Source organism: Botryllus schlosseri, chromosome 1 (genome assembly GCF_051294905.1).
Source record: "Botryllus schlosseri isolate E-star chromosome 1, Bs_hap1, whole genome shotgun sequence".
NCBI lineage: Eukaryota > Metazoa > Chordata > Ascidiacea > Stolidobranchia > Styelidae > Botryllus > Botryllus schlosseri.
The window spans coordinates 39,086,940-39,107,107 of NC_137236.1; the positions used below are offsets into that span (position 1 = coordinate 39,086,940).

At 40.1% G+C, this 20,168-nt stretch overlaps 1 protein-coding gene across 2 annotated transcripts in view; it reads right to left on the reverse strand.

The window, feature by feature from the left end:
• The window catches only part of LOC145436563 (growth hormone secretagogue receptor type 1-like), a 35,876-nt gene extending 17,558 nt beyond the window's left edge, over positions 1-18,318 (reverse strand). The window contains exons 1-3 of one of the 2 annotated variants that reach the window (XM_080313929.1): positions 6,908-18,318; positions 3,699-3,840; positions 1,595-1,672 (exon numbers count right to left, since the gene is read on the reverse strand). In XM_080313929.1, the coding sequence (XP_080170055.1) occupies positions 1,595-1,672; positions 3,699-3,840; positions 6,908-6,938 (251 nt within the window). In that variant the 5' untranslated portion in view covers positions 6,939-18,318. Of the gene's footprint in view, positions 1-1,594; positions 1,673-1,739; positions 3,020-3,698; positions 3,841-6,907 lie in introns of those variants that run through there. The other variant, XM_080313936.1, reaches the window with a different exon arrangement.
• Positions 18,319-20,168: the final 1,850 nt, after the last annotated feature.

Genomic DNA, 20,168 nt, shown 5'->3' on the forward strand with positions numbered 1-20,168 from the left:
ATGTGATTTTCGTGTCAAACGTGAATGATACAATAGTAAATTACATTCATACAGGAATAGCGATTTACAAGACATCAAACTACTTCCAAGTGTCGACATGGTCAAAATATGGAGACTTGTGGAATGTCGTAGTTGTATGCTTTTAAACAGAGATAGGGAAAGTAATCATTTTCAGCACTCAATTAGAAATATTTGTAGCGTCAGGAGTCTAGTAGAAGTAAGAGTAACGCAATGTATTTCTACTCAGGTTCAGGCACTCAAGCAGTGATATACACGGCTTGTCAAAACTATTTTAGGTAAAGTAGAAGGCCTGGAAAGTACTGAAGTATGTATTTGAGGTGTTTCCACAATTTAATTTGATAGACGGGTTGCATACTCCGTATCACAACGTCAGAAGCTCACTGCACTCAAGTACACATGCTAGTATCATCATACATTATCACTCAGCACAAGTAGAAGTAGCGGATCACAAGACATATCACAATTAATGCATGAGGAAATAGAAATTGAAGCTCTGACGCAAATTTCATGTGCTATGTCAGCAGAGTGGCTCTACAAATGATTTGCTGACATTGTTGTATATGTTTCAGGCAAAACAAAGACCAAGAAGAAAACTGTTGTTGCAACCAAGTTTGTTGCGAATACGCGCTCTTAACATGATGCGGTGCAAATGATGCATCGTTTTATAGTTTGCAATGTAAATTATTACTTATGATTGCTCCATGCTTTTCCCTGGTTTAGTTGTACTAGCTTTTGTACTTTTTCAAACTCATGTGACACGTTTCTTTCTAATTTCTCGTATGCACTTCAATTGAAATGTTTGTTATGTTAATTTAAAATTGACTTAGTACTTGCTGTTATATTCAAAATCCCACTGACAAATTCAATTCATTTCATAGTGTGTTTTTACTTTCCTGATCGATTTTTCATGTAAGCCTGAACTTTGTTAACTAGAATAGTTCATTAGTTAATGTTGTACTTGTAATTTGCGATTGTCGTTTTCCAGTAAGGCAATATAAACAGTTTGTTAGCTTATATGATGTTGAATTCCATGTAGTTGCACCAGGTATGGAGGACGTGGAAGAGGTCATCACGGAGATGATGAAGCGGTCTCCACAGGGAGTCCTGATATGGTAATCATGAGGACTAGAGCAGGGGGCAAATGACACATCCGTAGGAAGTCACGTCACGTCCACAGTAGGTCTGACGCATCCATATGGAGCCACGCCACGTACACAGTAGATCCGTATGGAGTCGCTTCACGTCCACAGTAGGTCATTTTAGACCAACTCAGGAAGTGAACAGGACGCTTCTAGTAGTCGACAAATCCACTCCAGGGAAGTAACACTGGGCGTCCTGCGGCTATTCCGCAGGAAGTCAACTGGAAATCGAGTGTTTGCTGGGTAACGAAATATGTTAATCAAGCTATGAAGCCAGTGACAATGGTGACTTAGCAATATTCATCCCGAATATTCCCGTGAAAGTAGGGATCATAATAACAGTAAATCATGAATAACAAACAATTTGGAGAGCTAAGATCAACAATTCGACATGCTACAAAGCAGCTTAACCTACGATAAATACTGAAACTTACGTTGATAATAGCATCCGCGTTGCGAACGTGGTCGCCATTGTGAAAAGCCTTAAAAATATATGCAACACCACGCTATGGCTGTAATAAGAATGTGTGTATTAAACAGAGCGGGAAATGGCATCGTTCCAAGTCCGTGTCAACTAACCAAAGTCAAGTCGATTGAGACGGAGACATCGAGCTGGTGATTCGCACAATTTTTATAGCCGTAGATGGTTAATAGAACTTAACACTGATGCTATACCACCGCAACGTAAAACATTTCTGAAACTACTGCTACAGTCGTTAGATCCGGAATCATAAGAAAAGAATATCGCCCACGAGTAAAAGGACCATAGTAATCCCCATGAACCATCAACCCAATGAATACCACAAACAACAACAATGCACCATATAAATAAAACAGTGCACCAGATAAATAATAATCATGTGAACGAATGAGATAACGGTAGAAATACCCATAATATTGTATTACAATTGGAACGAAAGTACAAATTTCGTAAAGATTTTTATCAACTTTTTTATCTGGGATTTCTCCTCTTCTTCCATTTTCAACTACCAATATTTGATTCTCAATATAAGCTATTCCTGTCTCAATTTACTTCTCTACTCGCAGATTCGATTTTCGCTGATAAATTTCAGTACTTGGCCATCATAAGGATCCCACCCACGGACAAGAACATAGTCACTATATTCTGAGGTCGAGTTTATCCCGAAGGCATTCGGAGTACTTTTCTTCTCTCCAGAGTCTACTGAAGAATTCAGACGAATTCCATAGCCTGTGGAAGGTTATTTGACCTCTTCTACTATTTGACTACACGTCTGTTGACTCAAAAACTGATTTCCATAGTCGTCTAATGCATTTACAAGTCACAGATCTGTACCGGAACGTCTACTATCACCATTTATTTTATTTCAAGTAACCGCGTTGTTACAATATCCTTAATACATTGCGTTCCAGTCATATTGTCATGATTCATGTGATTTACTGTTGATTATTTCAGTCATGAGTGTAATCTTATGAATCATATCAAGAGTACTCCGAATCGAGTCTGCTACTCCGCGAATATCGTATGCAGACAGTGGCGTTTACTTCACGGGAGAAGACGCAATCAAATACTACTATCGACAAGACGGTTGATTGCAATGCCATAATATCCAATATATCACCCGCAATATTTCCCCTAATTTTTGACAAGTCAGCGCACACTCACCAACTCACTGCGCAAAATCTTGGACAGCAGTGCGTAATGACTACAAAAAGGACATCACTTCGGATTTTTCGTGCGCAACTTGGATTTTCTGTGCGCAGAGACCGTGACAGCACTGCGCATTTGCGCACGTGCGCAGGTTAGAGGGAACATTGATCACCCGGATACACGCTTATTCGAACGATCGATGTCAATAATGCAACGTAGACCTCTATCTGTACATTAGGGCTCTTCAAAAATGACTTTTTTTCTCAAATCGTACTGGCTACTTGATAAAATTCTTAGGTTACCTAATTTAAGCCTACACACAAAATTTGGTTTAATTCCAGCCAGTAACCGCTTTGCTACAGGAGAAGAAAGTTTCTATTTATTATATAAAAATAAATGATAAAAAATTTGAAAATTTTCTGTTCACCCCATCAAAGTGTTAGGCTGTCTATAGAAACGATCCTCACCAAATTTGGTTCAATTCCAACGAGTGGAAGCGGAGTTATTGCCGTCGAAAAATTTGGATTTGAATAAAATAGTATTTACGGTGACCGATTCTTTGTTTATTTATTATAGTTGTGCTCACCGTAAATACTATTTTATTCAAATCCAAATTTTTCGACGGCTGTAACTCCGCTTCCACTGGTTGGAATTGAACCAAATTTGGTGAGCATCGTTTCTATAGACAGCCTAACACTTTCATGGGGTGAACTGAAAATTTTCAAATTTTTTATTATTTATTTTTATATATTAAATAGAAACTTTCTTCTCCTGTAGCAAAGCGGTTACTGGCTGGAATTGAACCAAATTTTGTGTGTAGGCTTAAATTAGGTAACCTAACAATTTTATCAAGTAGCCAGTACGATTTGAGAAAAAAAGTCATTTTTGAAGAGCCCTACTGTACATACTTGAATGTACAGTAGCCCCGATACGTCGATGTTCTTGGAAGATAATGGAGCTGGAGTGTCTCTCGTTGGACAGGCGGCAACAGGCGTAATTCTCTCGTTTTGTCGCTTGGCGAGAGCTTGTGTTCAGTGTGCACCGGACTTTCTAAAGTAAGGATACTTTACGTATACACAACCCTGCCCAGGCTTTTCTTCACGTCCTTGTGACTTGTAATCGGTACTTGGATCGGCGAAATATCCCACACACGTTTACTGGAAAACACCGCAGGTTAACTAAGCTTCCAGACTTCAATTGCCACCCCCCCCCCCTTGTGAAGGTCAATGCAACCCACATCTGTACAATATAATTCTACACAACCATCCTTTGGCTTAATACCCCTGAACACAGATAGGCTTCTTTGTTTTGTCTTCTACGCGAGACTGTTGCTATCAATACCGTAGACGTGCTGTACGGAAGCATAAGTCTACCGTTGCCCAACCTGCAGGTTAAGTCACGCTATCTAACGTAAGGCACCGGTCTGGCTTTAGCAACAGTATAAACACATCCTTGTCGCTTGCAAAATGTGAAAACAATACGCCACGAAGCAACAATAATAATAATTCATTTGCCATCGAATAACGCATGACAGAATGTGTCGCGGAAATACCATATCCTACGTGTTCAGTAGCATATGTCTGTGTCATATCATTCACATTCACGTTATGCATAGGATTTCAAGAAAAGAAGCGTGTGGACGATTTCGAACTTCACGTATTTGGCTAAATTAGTAGATCATATATCCAGGACCGTAATTGCCGCACCCAAACCCCCCAAGTGAGTGTTGGGGGCGAACTCGAAGGGGGTCCAAATTATTTCGTGAATTAACATAAATCATAGAGCATTTGTTTGGAAATGTATTCAACTTTTTCAAAAAAAAAATCGCGATGGGCGCGATGTTATGTTGTCGATTATAGGGTACCCTTTCTGCAACAATAAAAAAAGCATGATTTATAGAAATGGACACTTCAGCGTCGGCCATTATTACTGCGCCACGATGCACCACGACATATGGCGCTATAGGCCATGTAACATATGCGCCTCCGAGAAGTGTACCAGAACAATCAGAAACGAGAAAACCTTGGCCGAAAAGGACTGCCCTAGCTCTGACCGAAAACATCGATATATATACAACATATATGTTTAATTCTCCACATAGGCGGCTAAATGGCTGGCGCCAAATGCTCCTGTCCTGGCGATATGAGCGCCACAAGACAAATGTCTTCTCGAGGGAACATTATTTGCCAGTAAAGAACTAGCAATTGGAAATCGTGGACATCTTTTAGTTTAGTACGTTTGGGAGATTTCAATATCTTTTGACATAGCAGGTAGGAGGTCAAGAAATAGCATCATGTAACGGAGTCATCATATCAACGGGTACGCTCAAAGATGTTTATTTATTATTTAGGGGTTTGATAGCAAATCGATAGCGATAAATATTCAATTCCCAATTATATTGACCGATTCAATAATGAATTATATGAACTTTTCACGCGTCGCGCGTTTCGGCGATACGAGCTAACTCACTAAACTGAGCCCCAATGTATAAGATTAGTATCGGCAAATAGAGTCTATAGCCTGATGGGGTCAGGGCGGCGAAGCCTCCAGAAGTTTGGCTCATCACCCTATGGGGGCCAAGACCAACAATTTGCGGGGGGCTGCATATATCGATTCTTAACTACTCTGCACTCTGTAGCTCTCCCTGTGCTCTATCTGTACTAGAGTTTGACTGATATTTTCACAATATCGTTATGTGCATTCCTAGAGATTTTTGCGTCGGCCAACTCCGGTCGATACAGATATAGTCCTGTCCAAACACGAAATCATGCCTAAAATTTCTAGAAGTTAAATAGTCTACGTTTCAATATTGAATCATGTCATGAGGATCATAGGAAGTCGCTTCTTCTTAGAATCATGAAATAAATGGTTTCTTAAGGAACAATTACGCTAGTTTAACTGGAAGTCTCTTTATTCAGTTGGAGTATTATTGTAAATAGACGAGCGGTATATTTGTGGGAATGAATCATTCATAAGAGTACTCTCATCAATTGCAATTGCTAGTTAATGTATCGGTTAAATATAAAAACTGTTCTACTAAACAGTTAGCCAAAACGGCCCCTTATCGAAGGCGCAACTGCCTTGATGCGCGATTTGTTTCGTTGGTCGTCATCGTTTGCGAACTAGGAATGATTGAAATGAAATAAATATGACCGAGCGTTCAACTACAATTCCGACTTGAAGGGCAAATAGTAAAATGAAGACACAAGACGAACACAGCGTATCTGCCAATGACCTGTACCTGCAGTAGGCTACCTGTAGATACATATATTCTTAGGCATATGAGAACATCAGAATGGACGCATGTCGGTGGTCTGGCATAGCTATTTGACAATGCAATATAAAATCAGAGGCTGTCACAAACGAAGTAGGCCTACCTCTATTTTTTTTGAGAGGGGGGGTACAGTTTGGGCAAAATTACTTGATTTTACGACTCTGGATTTTGTAATGCGGAAAGAAGTTTTGTGTTACGTCCGCATCGCCTCTATGAGTGGAAATTTATATCAAGTCGAGGAAATAGCTGCTCTTAGAAAGTAGCTGAATATACTGCCGACAAAGGTGTCTGTTTATCGTGCCCTTAGTCATTTTGCGACAGTGGAGAGGACGCACCCTGGAATCTTCAGAGTGGCAACCAACGAATTCATGCTAAACGCTTGAGAACCCTGAATAATTCATTTATTTTAATTACTCACTCAAGTCGTTTCAGACCCTTACTTTCTACTACAGCTCGAAGTAGTTTGGAATTGTTTCGAAAATTGCTACTTTTATTCGTAATTGGGTGGAAATGTAAGACATTACTTTTATTTGTACTGAGTACCAATGTTAACTACTTTGAGTACATTTGATTGTTACATCATAGCAACCACCTATAATCCAATTGAATTTGCAATTTGAAACTGCGACAATCGTTTTACTACCATGCCTACGCGGAAATCACAACGTCAGCCCATGAACCGTGGGCTGATAGAGAGCGCGCTACCTAAGCTACGCATTGCGATGAGTAAGTTCACGCCCAAAGTACGCCTTACAGAGCGGTTCGAATTGCATAGTTTTCCGGCGTAGTCACATGATTCCAATTGCATCGAATCTGATTACAGTAAAATAATCTTCTACTTACTGACGCGCCATGTGAGAGCAGTCAATGACATTTGGATGAGGAAGATGTGTGGTTGCTTGAACTTACGGACGATTATCTACTTGTCTTGTTGATATTTCCAAACCTACTGCTAGCGCTGAGCAAAATTCAGTACATGAGTGTTTCGTTTCCGACTTCCTACAGGTTCCGTGTCGAGTCGTATATTCGCGTATGAGTATGCAACTGACTCCATAAGAGTATCGATGACTTAAAAAGCTCATGTATGTGAATTTAGGCGCCAGAAATAGATTAATACAAGAGACACAATATTTAAGATGACTTGGTATTTATCTAGCATAGCTGCTTCATAGTTTCTGTATGACAATGCTGCGGGCAGGGTTGCATTTAAAACAAATGGTTGTTTGCAAAACTCGGCTTAAAGCGTGTTTTAAACCAGGGGTCACCAACACGCCGCCCTCAAGGTCCTGTTGTGCAGCCCGCGACCTGATTTTGTAATTTCGGAAGAACGCTTAGTGAAGCATTTTGAATTGCTGAAATTGATTTCAGTTGAAACATATTGTGGTTGCTGTTCGAAATAAGCTATTACCCCGATATCATTATTCCGCACTAGCTGATACGGCTTCGGCGATGGTAAAATCTGCCAATATGAATGGGCATATTCAATGAATTCGCTCAATAATAATGTTGCTTGCATATATTGCGGGTCGCTTCTTTATATTGCCTGGCTCATTTGGCAAGGGCAGAACTATTCGGGACTTGTACAAAATAATATCCTCGACGATCTTTCTGTGAGTGCAAAAGCGAAGTTGCTTGTTGGACGACACGTTCTCTCATAATTGGGGATATAGCTCGACTCAATTCTGTAAATTGGGGGTGTTCTCAATTTTTTATTTTCTGGAGAGGCACCGATACTTAAAGCGAGAATTCGAGTGATAATAAATCGCGCGCAGTGCTAAAAAAAGTATCAAGTAAAATAAATTTTCTACGAAATATTCTAATCCATGGTCATAGGCAAAGATCTGTGAAAAATGGCTACCCAAATGCTTCGGAACTGATATTTTGGTCCTCAACAGCCCACATATAGCCGCAAGGCTAATCAAACTTTGGCTGGCCTTGCAAGTTCACAATATATCGCCTGGGTAATTCTTTGTTGTCGATATTATAACTAACCCCGCGGACCACTCAAAACCGTCTCTCAGGCCACTGGTTGGCCGCCCCTGGCATATATGTTTCAATTCCCCTGTCGATGTTACAAACAATTGCGTGGACTAGTGGTTACTAACCTTCACAAACCAGCGGCACACCTACGATAACCTGCTACCCCGTATTTGCAGTGAGTCATGAGAAAATATGCCACAATACACGTCTATCTAGACATCTAATACATTACAGGTGCACCGTCTGTAATGCGCATCCGCAGCGCGTCAAGAGATGAATTTAACAGTGAAATCATTAAAAGTTAATCTTCCCACAAAACGAAAGCATTTTAATGAATATTTATGGCAAAATCGTTGTTCCCATTCAAATACCAGTTCAGTAATGCGTGACATTAGCGTGGGAAGTGTCATCGTATTGTTCCGTCGAAACGAAACCATGAAACAATGGTAAAAAACCACTGGCGTAGACGTCACCTGTTTCGAATCTAGGCTATACATCGGCAAACACACCTAGACTATAGCGTCTAAAGCTTATTCCATATTATCATTCAGCAATGCAAGATTCAGTAATTTAATATCCGCTGGCATTCCAACAAACCCTCCTGGTATGAATAACGGGTCACACTAAACCCAACACGCGAAGAACAGTGCGCTTTACCGATCCGCGCAGGACTGTTTCGCGCATTATCAAGCCGTGGGTTATATCTACGTTAGATGAGAAGGAAGCATTGTCAGACACGTGCGGCATACAATATTGATGCTTATTGTCACGGAAAGTATTCCGGACATTTCAGAATAAACACGATAATACTGGTGAATACACAAAAGCTATGAATAACTGCAAGCGTGATTGATACGGTATTCTCTTCTTCCTGGTGAAGTGCGATTTTGCCTTCAACCGCATATGCTACGGACCTACTCAGGAATGGAATTGTACGCATAATAATTAACAAGTTACCAGATTTGTGAACCCGATGTCAGGTATAATTTCAGTATAATTCTGACTCGAATATTTTCGCATTGTACATAACCAAAGTTTGTTAATACCGAAGAACGTTTATTTTGTCGGAGTACTGAAGTATGTTTTCATACTTGCACTACGCAATTGCCCAGACTTATATTAACTACAAGATTTTAAAACTGCGTAACTAGAACTATATACTCACCCTGCAAAATTAGAAACCAGCACTAGAACTAGAACTAGAACTGTAGACCTTCAATAATCCGCAACTAAGTCACTAAAACAAAACTACCTGTATTCAAGTAGTTTTGACGTAAGTATGGATAACTTTTGTGAGTGAAATCGTCAAAAGAACCGCGTGAAATAGCCATCGCCAAAAGCCGCATAAATATTCAATGAGCCGCATGCAATGAAATCAATATACTTCACGATAGTGACATATGTCGGTAGCGCATTGCCGATTGCGATGGTAATCTCATAGTGAAAGTATATTATGATTGTATCTATAGTGGACGCAAGCTGGCCATGGCCCCTTCAAATTTCGGACTTTCCTTCTGGACCGTGTCATTGATAAACAATTCGCTCCGGCCCATATACGACCAGATTTCTGCGTACGCTTATGTGTCGATGGTATTCAGCGAATAGCATATATCTCGTCTAAGACATGATACTGATTCGTCGAGATATACATTGATGTTCTAGGCCGGAAACACGCGATACATTGCATCCTGAATATCAGATTCTACACCAAAGTTGCTATTCATTTCAGCAAAAAATATTCATTTATTATGCAGATAGTGGACATGGATACCTGATGAATGAGTGTCTAAGAAGAATTATCAATTTCCGAGAGATATCAAAAATAACTTGATTGGGAACAGAAGATGAAAGGTCTTAAAAGTCATCAAGTAAGTACATAGTTTCAAAAACTATACATTTCGTCGAGAGGTGGCTTACCCTTTAGTAGGTAATCGGAAGTGAATCTTCACGATTAACGCAAAATTACAAATCGCCTTACTAATAAGTCCAGTATTTAAAACTATATCGCAGTTTATCAGATCAATGCACCACAATATTGCGATGCAATGAAAACATGGAAAGGCGTCAAACGACTTGGAGTATTCTTTAAAACCAGACATCCCACCTGATCGATGTACAGACGAGGCACGCACTTGCACACTGAATGAAAAGTAATATAAGATAGAATAAAACTAAAAGCCACAAAAATGAGGTGGCATGTGACTGAAGGCGAGATCAATATATCAGATCGTGGTCAGGCAATTTCGAGCGCTGACCAGTATTTAGTACCGTATGTATCGCCTAAATCCCACCGCACCTTACCGTACTAGTTCTATGTTGAGTGTGAACACTGAAATGATCTTAGCGAATCTTTGCACCTACAGTACATGTAGGCTACAATTTTCAATCGCCGGACGTGTCCTGAAGGCCTACATTGTTCAACATATTACAATCCATATAATACACATCGCACGAATATAGGTAGACGTAGAAACTAGCAATAATAGTAACCAAATTTAAGTGACTGCGTATGTATAGACTTTTATAGATCATATATTCTATTGTTAGAAGACTAAAATTAGACACCCGCACGCCCACGAAACCGGGAATAGCGAATATCACATTTGACGAGCGACGTGATTTACCGGACCGTTGTGAAAATGATATATATTCAAATAACACTTTGCACTTCCCGGTGTGAACTCACTGCAAGTAAGGAAGACGTAGTCACAAACTCGTAGTCATAAGTTATCTACAAGTATATCTGCAGATGGCATTTCGAAATATATCCTCTAGGCGGCCAGTTCTACTCTGCAATACTACACACTGCACAGTGCACAATTAAAACATTAAATTGAGTGGAGTCACTGACAAAATGGTTCTTCACCGGGCAGAATGTTGTAAAACAATGCGCAATGTGTCAATCAAACATGCCAAAAACACATACACCTAATGCAGTGGTTCCCAACCTGTGGTACGCGTACCACTAGTGGTACGCGAAGGTCTTCCAGGTGGTACGCGAGTAGATTCTGTCTTTTTCCATCGAAGAGAGTTATTAGTTCAGGTGAGGTTGATTTTGAATTTTTTGAAACCGTCGCCCCACGCTATTCCCCAGCTGCTAATTATCCCTTATACGTTGGAATGCGAGCAAGGATTTTCATCCCTAGGCTAATGACTATGAAGTCGAAGAAACGAAACCGACTTGTTGCGCCCACATAGATGACTTTCGATGCGCTGTAAGCAAACGTATATATGCCACGCATCGACAAGCTAGTGGTAAATAAAACAAATGCAGCCATCGCATTAAATAAATTGACTTTTGTTGTGTGTTATTGTTATTTCATTACGCTGTTTTTCCTGTGACTGGTGGTGATAAAATACAATTCCATACATCCCATCAACCCTGGTTGATAATGCCTAGTTCAGGGGTGTCAAACTCAAATTGCCTCGCGGGCCGGATCGAAGTCATGAAATCGCTCGCGGGCCGGACCAGTCAACGGAATCCAAAATTTTGCCTCGTGCCATTGCTTTTCGCTGTAATACTTTATTATCAAGCATTTATAGATAATACACGGATCGTAGGGGTTTCATTCTAGCGAGCCGCAACACCACTATTTGCGAGCAATGCGAAAATACGATGTTTGTCCGGTTGAATACAGTTAAGAACCGCTAAAACAATTGCATTACCGGCGATACAAGTAGACATATTTAAGTGTTCCCTTTGTTTCAGACCAGGCGTGGCCAACCTGCGGCCGTAAGAGGGAATTTGTGTGGCCCTAGACACGCAATTCAATTAGTATGTGTTGGCGGCCGTTGACTTACAATTCGAATTTACGAATTGACTCCCGATTTCTTGAAAGATTTTAATTAATCTTGAAATTTTCTTCGCGCTGCACGCGATTCCATGCGATTCCATTTTTCGATTTCAATATAGTAGCACCCTTTGCAATCAGAGCCCCACAATACAGATGCGAACATCAGTGGAAAATGATGCGACTCACATGGAAATATCAGCTCGGAATCGTTTGCTCCTCACTATACTAAAAATCCTGATGGGAGGTCAAGAAATAACAGCATGCTACAAAGTGACTAATACCAATTGGCCCACCCGAAGATGCATCATAATTTATAACTTACTTTAAATTTTCGAAAACACCCCTACATCATATCTATACCAGTGAATCTGATCACACGGGATGAGAAAGGATAAATGTTTGAGGGTAATATGTAAAACTACTAATATAAATGACGAAATTCATTGGTGGATCTGAATTTTTTTCGCGCTTCGCGCGACTATGAGCACTTCCTTCCTTAACATTACCAGTGACCACTCGCGATTTTGGTGCGCATAGTAAGTCTATCATTAAATTCATTAGTCCGGAGTTCACCAGAAATGGGCATAGACACTTTAACCTAAGTATTTGGCGTCCAGCAGCTAGTTCATTGCGACTATGCCCTGGAATGCGGCCGTAGGCTACACGAGTAGTCGAAATGCGGCCGCGAATGGCAAAAAGGTTGGCCACCCCTGCTTTAGTCATAATCTGCGTATGCGCTGCGATGAATATAAGATATTTAATTGTCAACGCGGACGTTGTAATTTGGTTTATTACTGTGGATGTGATGGATAATATAATATTTTTTCAATGTACTCAGAATTGCTATGCGGGCCGGATAAAATCGTCTGGCGGGCCGGATCCGGCCCACGGGCCGTATATTCGACATCCCTGGCCTAGTTCAATAGAATTTGGTAATACACCTCGCATATGTCAAATACGTGATTATGACGTCGTAAACGGTGGAAACGCGCTTAACTTTATAGGTGGTACGCGAGCACTGCATAAAACCTGAAAATGCTACGTGGGTGGAAAAAGGTTGGGAACCACTGACCTAATGGGATCACGGCCATGATTCAATGGTGCTCACATGCCCATTTTCATGATAGGCCTACCGGGATTTACCAGTCAATCTGCACCATGTTTAGGGCTGTGTGAATTTTTAATGGGTTAGGTTAGAAATGTATGTAGCATTCATTAATCAATATGTCACTTCTAATGTTAGGCCTGGGTCACTGCACGATTGTATGTGCGGTTTGACTCTAATCTCAAATGATTTGGACAATCGCTGAGTTTCTGCGTTGACGACCAATACGCATTAGAATTCATTTGTAAATTCAGGACGCTTGTCTTTATATCCTACCAACACAAAGAATAACTATTTCTGTCTATCTGAAACGCTGATATACAAATGTTCCGGCTCAGTAGATATTCTGACCAAAATTATTTTTTGTAAAAGCGAAACTCAGAATGAACAAAATTGTCTGAATACGTTCGCTTCCTAGTTGTAACGTCCATATCTCGTCTCTAGTTAGGGATCTAAGAAGACTAAACAGTGAAGAGACACTAAGGCCACATATCTAGAAGGTATGCAGCTGACAATCTGCTTTACGTACGGATTAGCGGGAGCTTGCGATCCGCGACATAATTGAACCGTCTTAATTTCATCTGCACGACTAATTTAGCTCGCAGAATGTAACTAGAGTAATGAGGCATAAATAATACAGTGGGTTAAGGTAACCGAATGAATTTTACGCAGAAACCCTACAGCCATTAAGATAGACGAGCGTGTCAGAAGACCAATAAATTCGTAAACTTCACTCCTGCAGTAGAACACAATTCCTACTCCTATAGTGATGAGAATCGGTATATCATTGCTGATATATATATTAACACAAGCAAAATAGCTTTGCTTTGATATATTAGGAACAAAGCGTGGCAAAAATAGATATAAATCGTTATCAATGAAGTTGTCATGAACAATTTCCATTAATACATACAACTATCCTGGAGGAATGTATTCGTAGCACACGAAAACGCAGAAATAAGTTGACCGTCAATAATGTGTGTCTTGCCGTTTCGAAGGTATGAAACGCTCTGGCTTCCGTCACAATCTTGCAACGTATTTCGAGCTTCATGGCACTCAGCTAGTCGTTCTCGAATTATTCTCACATTTTTCAATGTGTTAAACGTAAGCTAGTTACTAGAGCTAGATAACAAGACGATTTTCAGCTTTTCCAAATTAAATTAGATTTAAGATTTTAAATCAGAGTTCATTATCATGAGCACGAGAACGGCGAATGTCGTTGTATCAAGCTTTGCTCATATCGCATTACACATAGGGTTGCAGCTAAAACAAAAAACAATTTAAAACAAACATGTTTAAAACCAGGCCCTTGTTTAAAACATGCTTTTTTAGGCCATGACGTCACGGATATTTAATTGTGACGTCATGATGGATTGGCATTGGCAATTGAAAATATAGTTTAAATATAGCTCCTTTGATGAAATATCTACTGTAGAGCCCCGGCTCTCTCTCATATCTGTATATCACGTGATTTATGTCTTTCTTCTCGTACGATACGTAACTTACCACTTATTAGCCCGTGTATTTGAATAATACGCCACACTCATTTGCGATATCCTACAGTATATTCCATAAATATTCGACCAATATATCTGTCTGAGGCAATAGTGTCGTGGCATTCACGTTGAAGTTGTCAGATCGAGGACTAACGCATGGAACGCGCGTCTACCACAACGAGTTGAGTATTTTCTACCTAGCCACACATCACGTGGAACTCAAGTTACAACTCTAGCAAGTTATCAGGCGACACGCGAGTCCTATACTACATATTATAGCTGTTGAACCGACTATTTTGAGGTTTCCAACCATAACACGTCGTATACATCGGCTATACGGGGTGGTAATTGTCCGTAGGATGTTTTTTTGGAAGTATTTGCACAATTATCGCATAATTTTACAACTTGAAAAAAAAACACAATTTTGTTTTAAACAAAGTGTTTTAAACAACCTTCTGTCTTAAATGCAACCCTAACTACACAGTTCTTCTGCAGCATTTTTAGGAAAACTAGAAACTAGAAACTAGACTTCAAATAATAGCGTAGGAACACTTCACGAATTAGATTAGAATTAAATTACCGGCATGTCGCTCTAATTAGTCTGGTCAGAAAACTAGAACTATCTAGTTGTCAGACTCGGCTAACGACGGGGCCGTAAGCAGACTTGGCATTTTTCTGCATGAGATTATATGGCCTAGACCTAACCTGACCGCGGAAATGTATCCGACTACATTTTACTTGTTAAGCCAGATTACAGCCCGTGTAGAGCTATAGTGTTTTAATCGATGTAGACCAGTGGTTACCAACGTGGGCGATATCGCCCAACAATGGGCGATTTGGCGGTCTAGGGGGGCGAAAATGACGAAGGGGGGTATAGGGGCGAAAATGGACAAAGGGAGCGATTGGGGGGCGAAAATGGCGAAGGGGGCGATAGGGGGGCGATGACGCGTCAAAACAGCTGACCTCTTTTTTTAGTCAACCCACGGAAATTTAGTTAGAGAAGTGTCAAATTAGGCTTCGAGCCGAAAAGTTGACCTTTTTTTTAGTCAACCCACGGAAATTTAGTTTCAAAAGTGTCAAAATTAGGCTTCGAGCCGAAAAGTTGACCTTTTTTTAGTCAACCTGATGGTGATTATAGGTTGTATGCCCAATTTTCGGTACACAAAATTTGGGGGGCGATGATCGGTGTTGACTGTTGAGCTTGAAAAGGGGGCGATGGGTCGAAAAAGGTTGGGAACCACTGATGTAGACGAAGCACTATAAATAATAAAACAACAACAACTGGGCGATGAACTGGAGCATCCCACTGCTAAGTGAATGTGACGCAAAACTGTAGCGATAAAGCTTACAGCAGCCTACACGTCTAGCATATCAAAGCATTAGTCATAGCCGCAAGACAATAAAACAATCCGGTTATCGCCTGAAAGTGCGTCTGGTCGTGTGGGCTTAAGAGAATCTGTGTGTGCGTCGATAGAATATGTTGGTATTTATATTTATTCAGGTCAATTCAGTTCAAATACCACTCACGACCAACGTGACCGTTTCATTGCATGAAGTCATGGAGACACGTTATAGGCTACTCGTCAGTCATATTCTGGTCACATTATTGGCAGACTTATATGCAATGAAATGGTGTCTAATAACATCGTGATACTAATTGCTTAATTGCAAATGCGCTTATCAATATTGGAGATAGAATTGGAATTTCAGTCGAAAATATTCGTATTTATATCAACATGAATATATCATTCAATTGTATATTCAATTTCTGTGCCTCCAGGAGTCCATTGAATGAATTGCATAAACTGACTGGCGACAAAACTCTTCGTAACTTCGCTGCCATCCTATCTGCATACATATTTCATGTGCGATATGCCCGTAATCACAATAGACAATTCGCAAGACGCAGATGTAATACAGGGAATCTCGAAATTTACACCGCTCTAAACATAAACGCAACGCTGCAGCATATGTACAAATCCGTGGCATGTAAACTGCATCCATCTTGTCATGGTGTTACGAGAATTGAACCGTTACAAGTATTGCTAGATGCGTGTTGCAGTTCAAGTGTGAAACAATACGCCAATTGGCATATTGCCGTATTTTCTGAGGTATTGTGGTTCGAATCAGCTTGTGCACGCGACCGTTAAGTTGCGTAAGCGATCTAACCTGGTAGACTTGATGGGTAACGTTATTCGCGCCACTTCCAAGTTCATAAATTATACACTGCCTGCAGTCACCACTGTATCAGAATCTCAAGAGCTTCTTGGAGGTACAGATCGTCAATATACAATTGAATAGCACATTTCGGGTTGCTTTTTTATTGTTTTTTTTACTGATATGACGTCACCAATATTCAATTGTGACGTCATAGTGGATTGACAATGACAATTGTAAATATAGGGTATATATACCTCCTTCGACGACATATCTACTTACTGTAGCTGTTGAACCGATTATTTTCAGGGTTCCCACCACCATCCCATATCGTATACGTCGGCTCGGGTGGTAATTGTCCTTGGGCTTATACAATGTGTTTTTAGAGGTATTTGCACAATTATGGCATGATTTTACAAATTGAGAAATAAAAATTGTTTTACTCTGAAATGTCCTATGTTTTAAACACGGTTTAAAACATGTTTTAAACAAAGCGTTTTAAGCAATCATTAGTTTCAAATGCAACCCTAAGTTTACGCGTATTGAAATGAACCGTCATATTTTCGCCTGACACTGACACTTCGGCACACTAGTTGCTGACGATTAACCCTGAGTCAATGTCCCCTCAAATTTTTCATGAGTCTGCGCACACTCACCAACTCACTGCGCGCTCCCCGGACAACAGTGCGTAACGACTAAAAAAAGAAGAAAAAAGGTGATCACTTTGATTGGACTGTCGAATTACCAAAATATCTCGTTAATTTTGTGGTGTTGACTAGAACAAAAGGCCATCACTTCAGCTTTTTTGTGCGCAGCTTAGATTTTCTATGCGCTGAGACCGTGTCAGCAGTCAGCACTGCGCAGTTGCGCACACGTGCAGCTTACAGGGAACAGTGTCCCTGACGAGAGTCGACCGAGAATATTCGGGCTCATTTCAATACGAATTTGAATATGCTAGTCAATTACCACAATCTGTTATAGACTGTTCTAATCAGGTTTGCCAGCTGCGGGAAGGCAAGGGTGCCAAATATCTAATAAAGTAGTGTACATTGTCTAAAATAGTGCCAAACTATTGTTCATATTCGAAATATCTCTATACACCCTTAATAATGCAACAGTTGATATATACAGTTCATTTGTAATCTCTACGGATTTCTGATGATTACTCCTGGCGAGTGTAAGCGGAAAATAGTCGACGTCATTTCAATATCAATACATTATTCCATTGTATATTCCACTTCTGTACCGTGAAGAGTATTCTCCGAATAATTGCTGTTTATGCCGGTGATATTCCGATATAAATGAAGAAGAATTGGCTGAAGCTGTTCAATTACGCTACTTGAAGTAGTTCGATTTTTCACTGTATAAGGTAGTTTCGTTAAATAAAACCCGTTCCATAATAACCCATCCGTAGTGGCCCGTAGACGAAGTCAGGGCCTATACCCTGTGCTTTGAATCTCCTCAAAACATGGCATTTCCGTAAGAGCACTTGTCACGCTTCTAAAACGTGCTGCAGTAACTTCTCATCAGTTATCAAAGTGCCAAGATAGTGGCAATGTGTTAATGTTAACGTGGCGGCGCCAAACAGCTTGAAAAACTGACAAAATCCTGATACGAAAACGCTGGTTCTAAACCATTTTTGCATCTTCGCCTCCGCTACATCGGCATATCACGAATGTTTAGTATCGACAAGCGGACTGCAAAGTCATGGCAAGCGTCTTGAAAATCCCATCGTCAAGCAATAACTCTCTTCGCCGGAGGCCTGGCAGAAGCCACTAAACTTGTAAAAACACAGGATTAAGTAGTAAACACTACAGCGACTTGTTTACTACTGACATCGAAATATAAGGTGGTCTTGTAGAAATGTAGGCTATGACCTTACTTCGAATCAGGCTTATACAACTAGATAATTCAAGTTTTCTAATCAGAATAATCAGAGAGAAATGCCGATAATCTAATTCTGGTCTATTTAGTAAATATTTTCATCTTCTCATTTTAATGCTAATTTAATTTATGGTTTTTCTGAAAATGGTACAAGAGAATTGTATAGTGCAAAATGAGCCAAGCTTGGTGTACAGACCTATATAATTCTAATGCTTATGATAATGAAATGTATGATTCGATGTGAACTGAATTTGGTTTTTGTTGCCTTCCTTTCCAATTACCAATTTGATTCAGTTTTCAATTTTTTGCAAATGCATTGAATGAAATTATAATCTAATTTGGGCGGAAATTAAGCTGAACCCTACCGAAAGCAGCTTTGCGTGCAAATGCCGCAATTCGAGAAAAAAACGATCGTTGGCTGATATTTGAAGCAACCGGGAAAATCGTCAATATATTTGAAACCTTTTACTTTTATATATTGATATATTTTACGGTAGCAGCAGCTTCAAATTCAGCCTCTGGGAGTAATGGCGATCAGAGCCGTAAATACAATACTTATTGGCATCAATTGTGGAAATTGACGCAATGTTATTCTGATTACTCGAATTCGATGAGATATCATTGCTCTGTAGCGCATCTACGCAGAAAGTAAATTATCACAACTTGCACGATGGAATATTTTGCTTTTGTACCTGAAACGCATTGGCCGCTGCGATGCCATTGCGGAATTAGTGTGAGTACACATAATAAGCAATCGCGATAGTGGAGTTAAATCAATATCTGAGACATAAGTCCTTAGTGCAGACTATTCAAAGGTAGAAATGAAATTTCCCAAACATAAGCTCTGTAGAATTTCCGATAGAAAGCGACTAAATCAATTACGCAGATCTGAAATTCCATTCTTTCTTACAGACGTATGCTATCACAACTTTGATGTTAACTCGCTTGGGGCAATGCAATGCAACAAAATATGTGTGTGCCGTCGAGTATATGATGATGCATGCGAGGTCGAGGCATATCAATCACTATCATCTTCGTGCGTATTTATCACAGATGCAACGACATACGTTTGTCGCGACAAGTATCGTAGTATACGATAATGTATGCGAGGTCACAATCATTTTCGTGCGTATTGATCACAGCAAATGCATCAGGCATAACATCGAGCGTATGGCTGTGACTGTAGAATTAGTTGATCTAGCGATAGCTACTAGAATGCGGGCAACTCTTACGTTGATGTTTGTGAGTCAGGCGCTTCATTGCTGCGGTTTTTGATGTTTCGGGTAGTAGAGTTAGAGTTATGCGCGATACCGTGGCGCTTTCACATTAAACTTTTCGTAAATGCCACTCTAAGATTATTCAGATCTCAGTAAGGAAAATCCACGAGATAATTTGTTATGTACAGTTGAGTGAATCGGATTGATCTGGCGGCGGATGGTCTAGTACAGGGGACTCAAACTCTAATGTGGTCGCGGGCCAATTTCCTTAATTTTGATGGCGCCGCGGGCCGCAGCATCAATAATCGGAGTATTCAATATATTTCCAAGTAGGCTATATTTGACAGGAACTTTTAGACCGGCATTTCACCATCATCGTGATAATGTAACTTACTATTGTACAATTTTAGCTTGGTATGAAAAAATCATAAAGCCTATTCACATAAGATCGCGCGTAGCGCGAATAATATT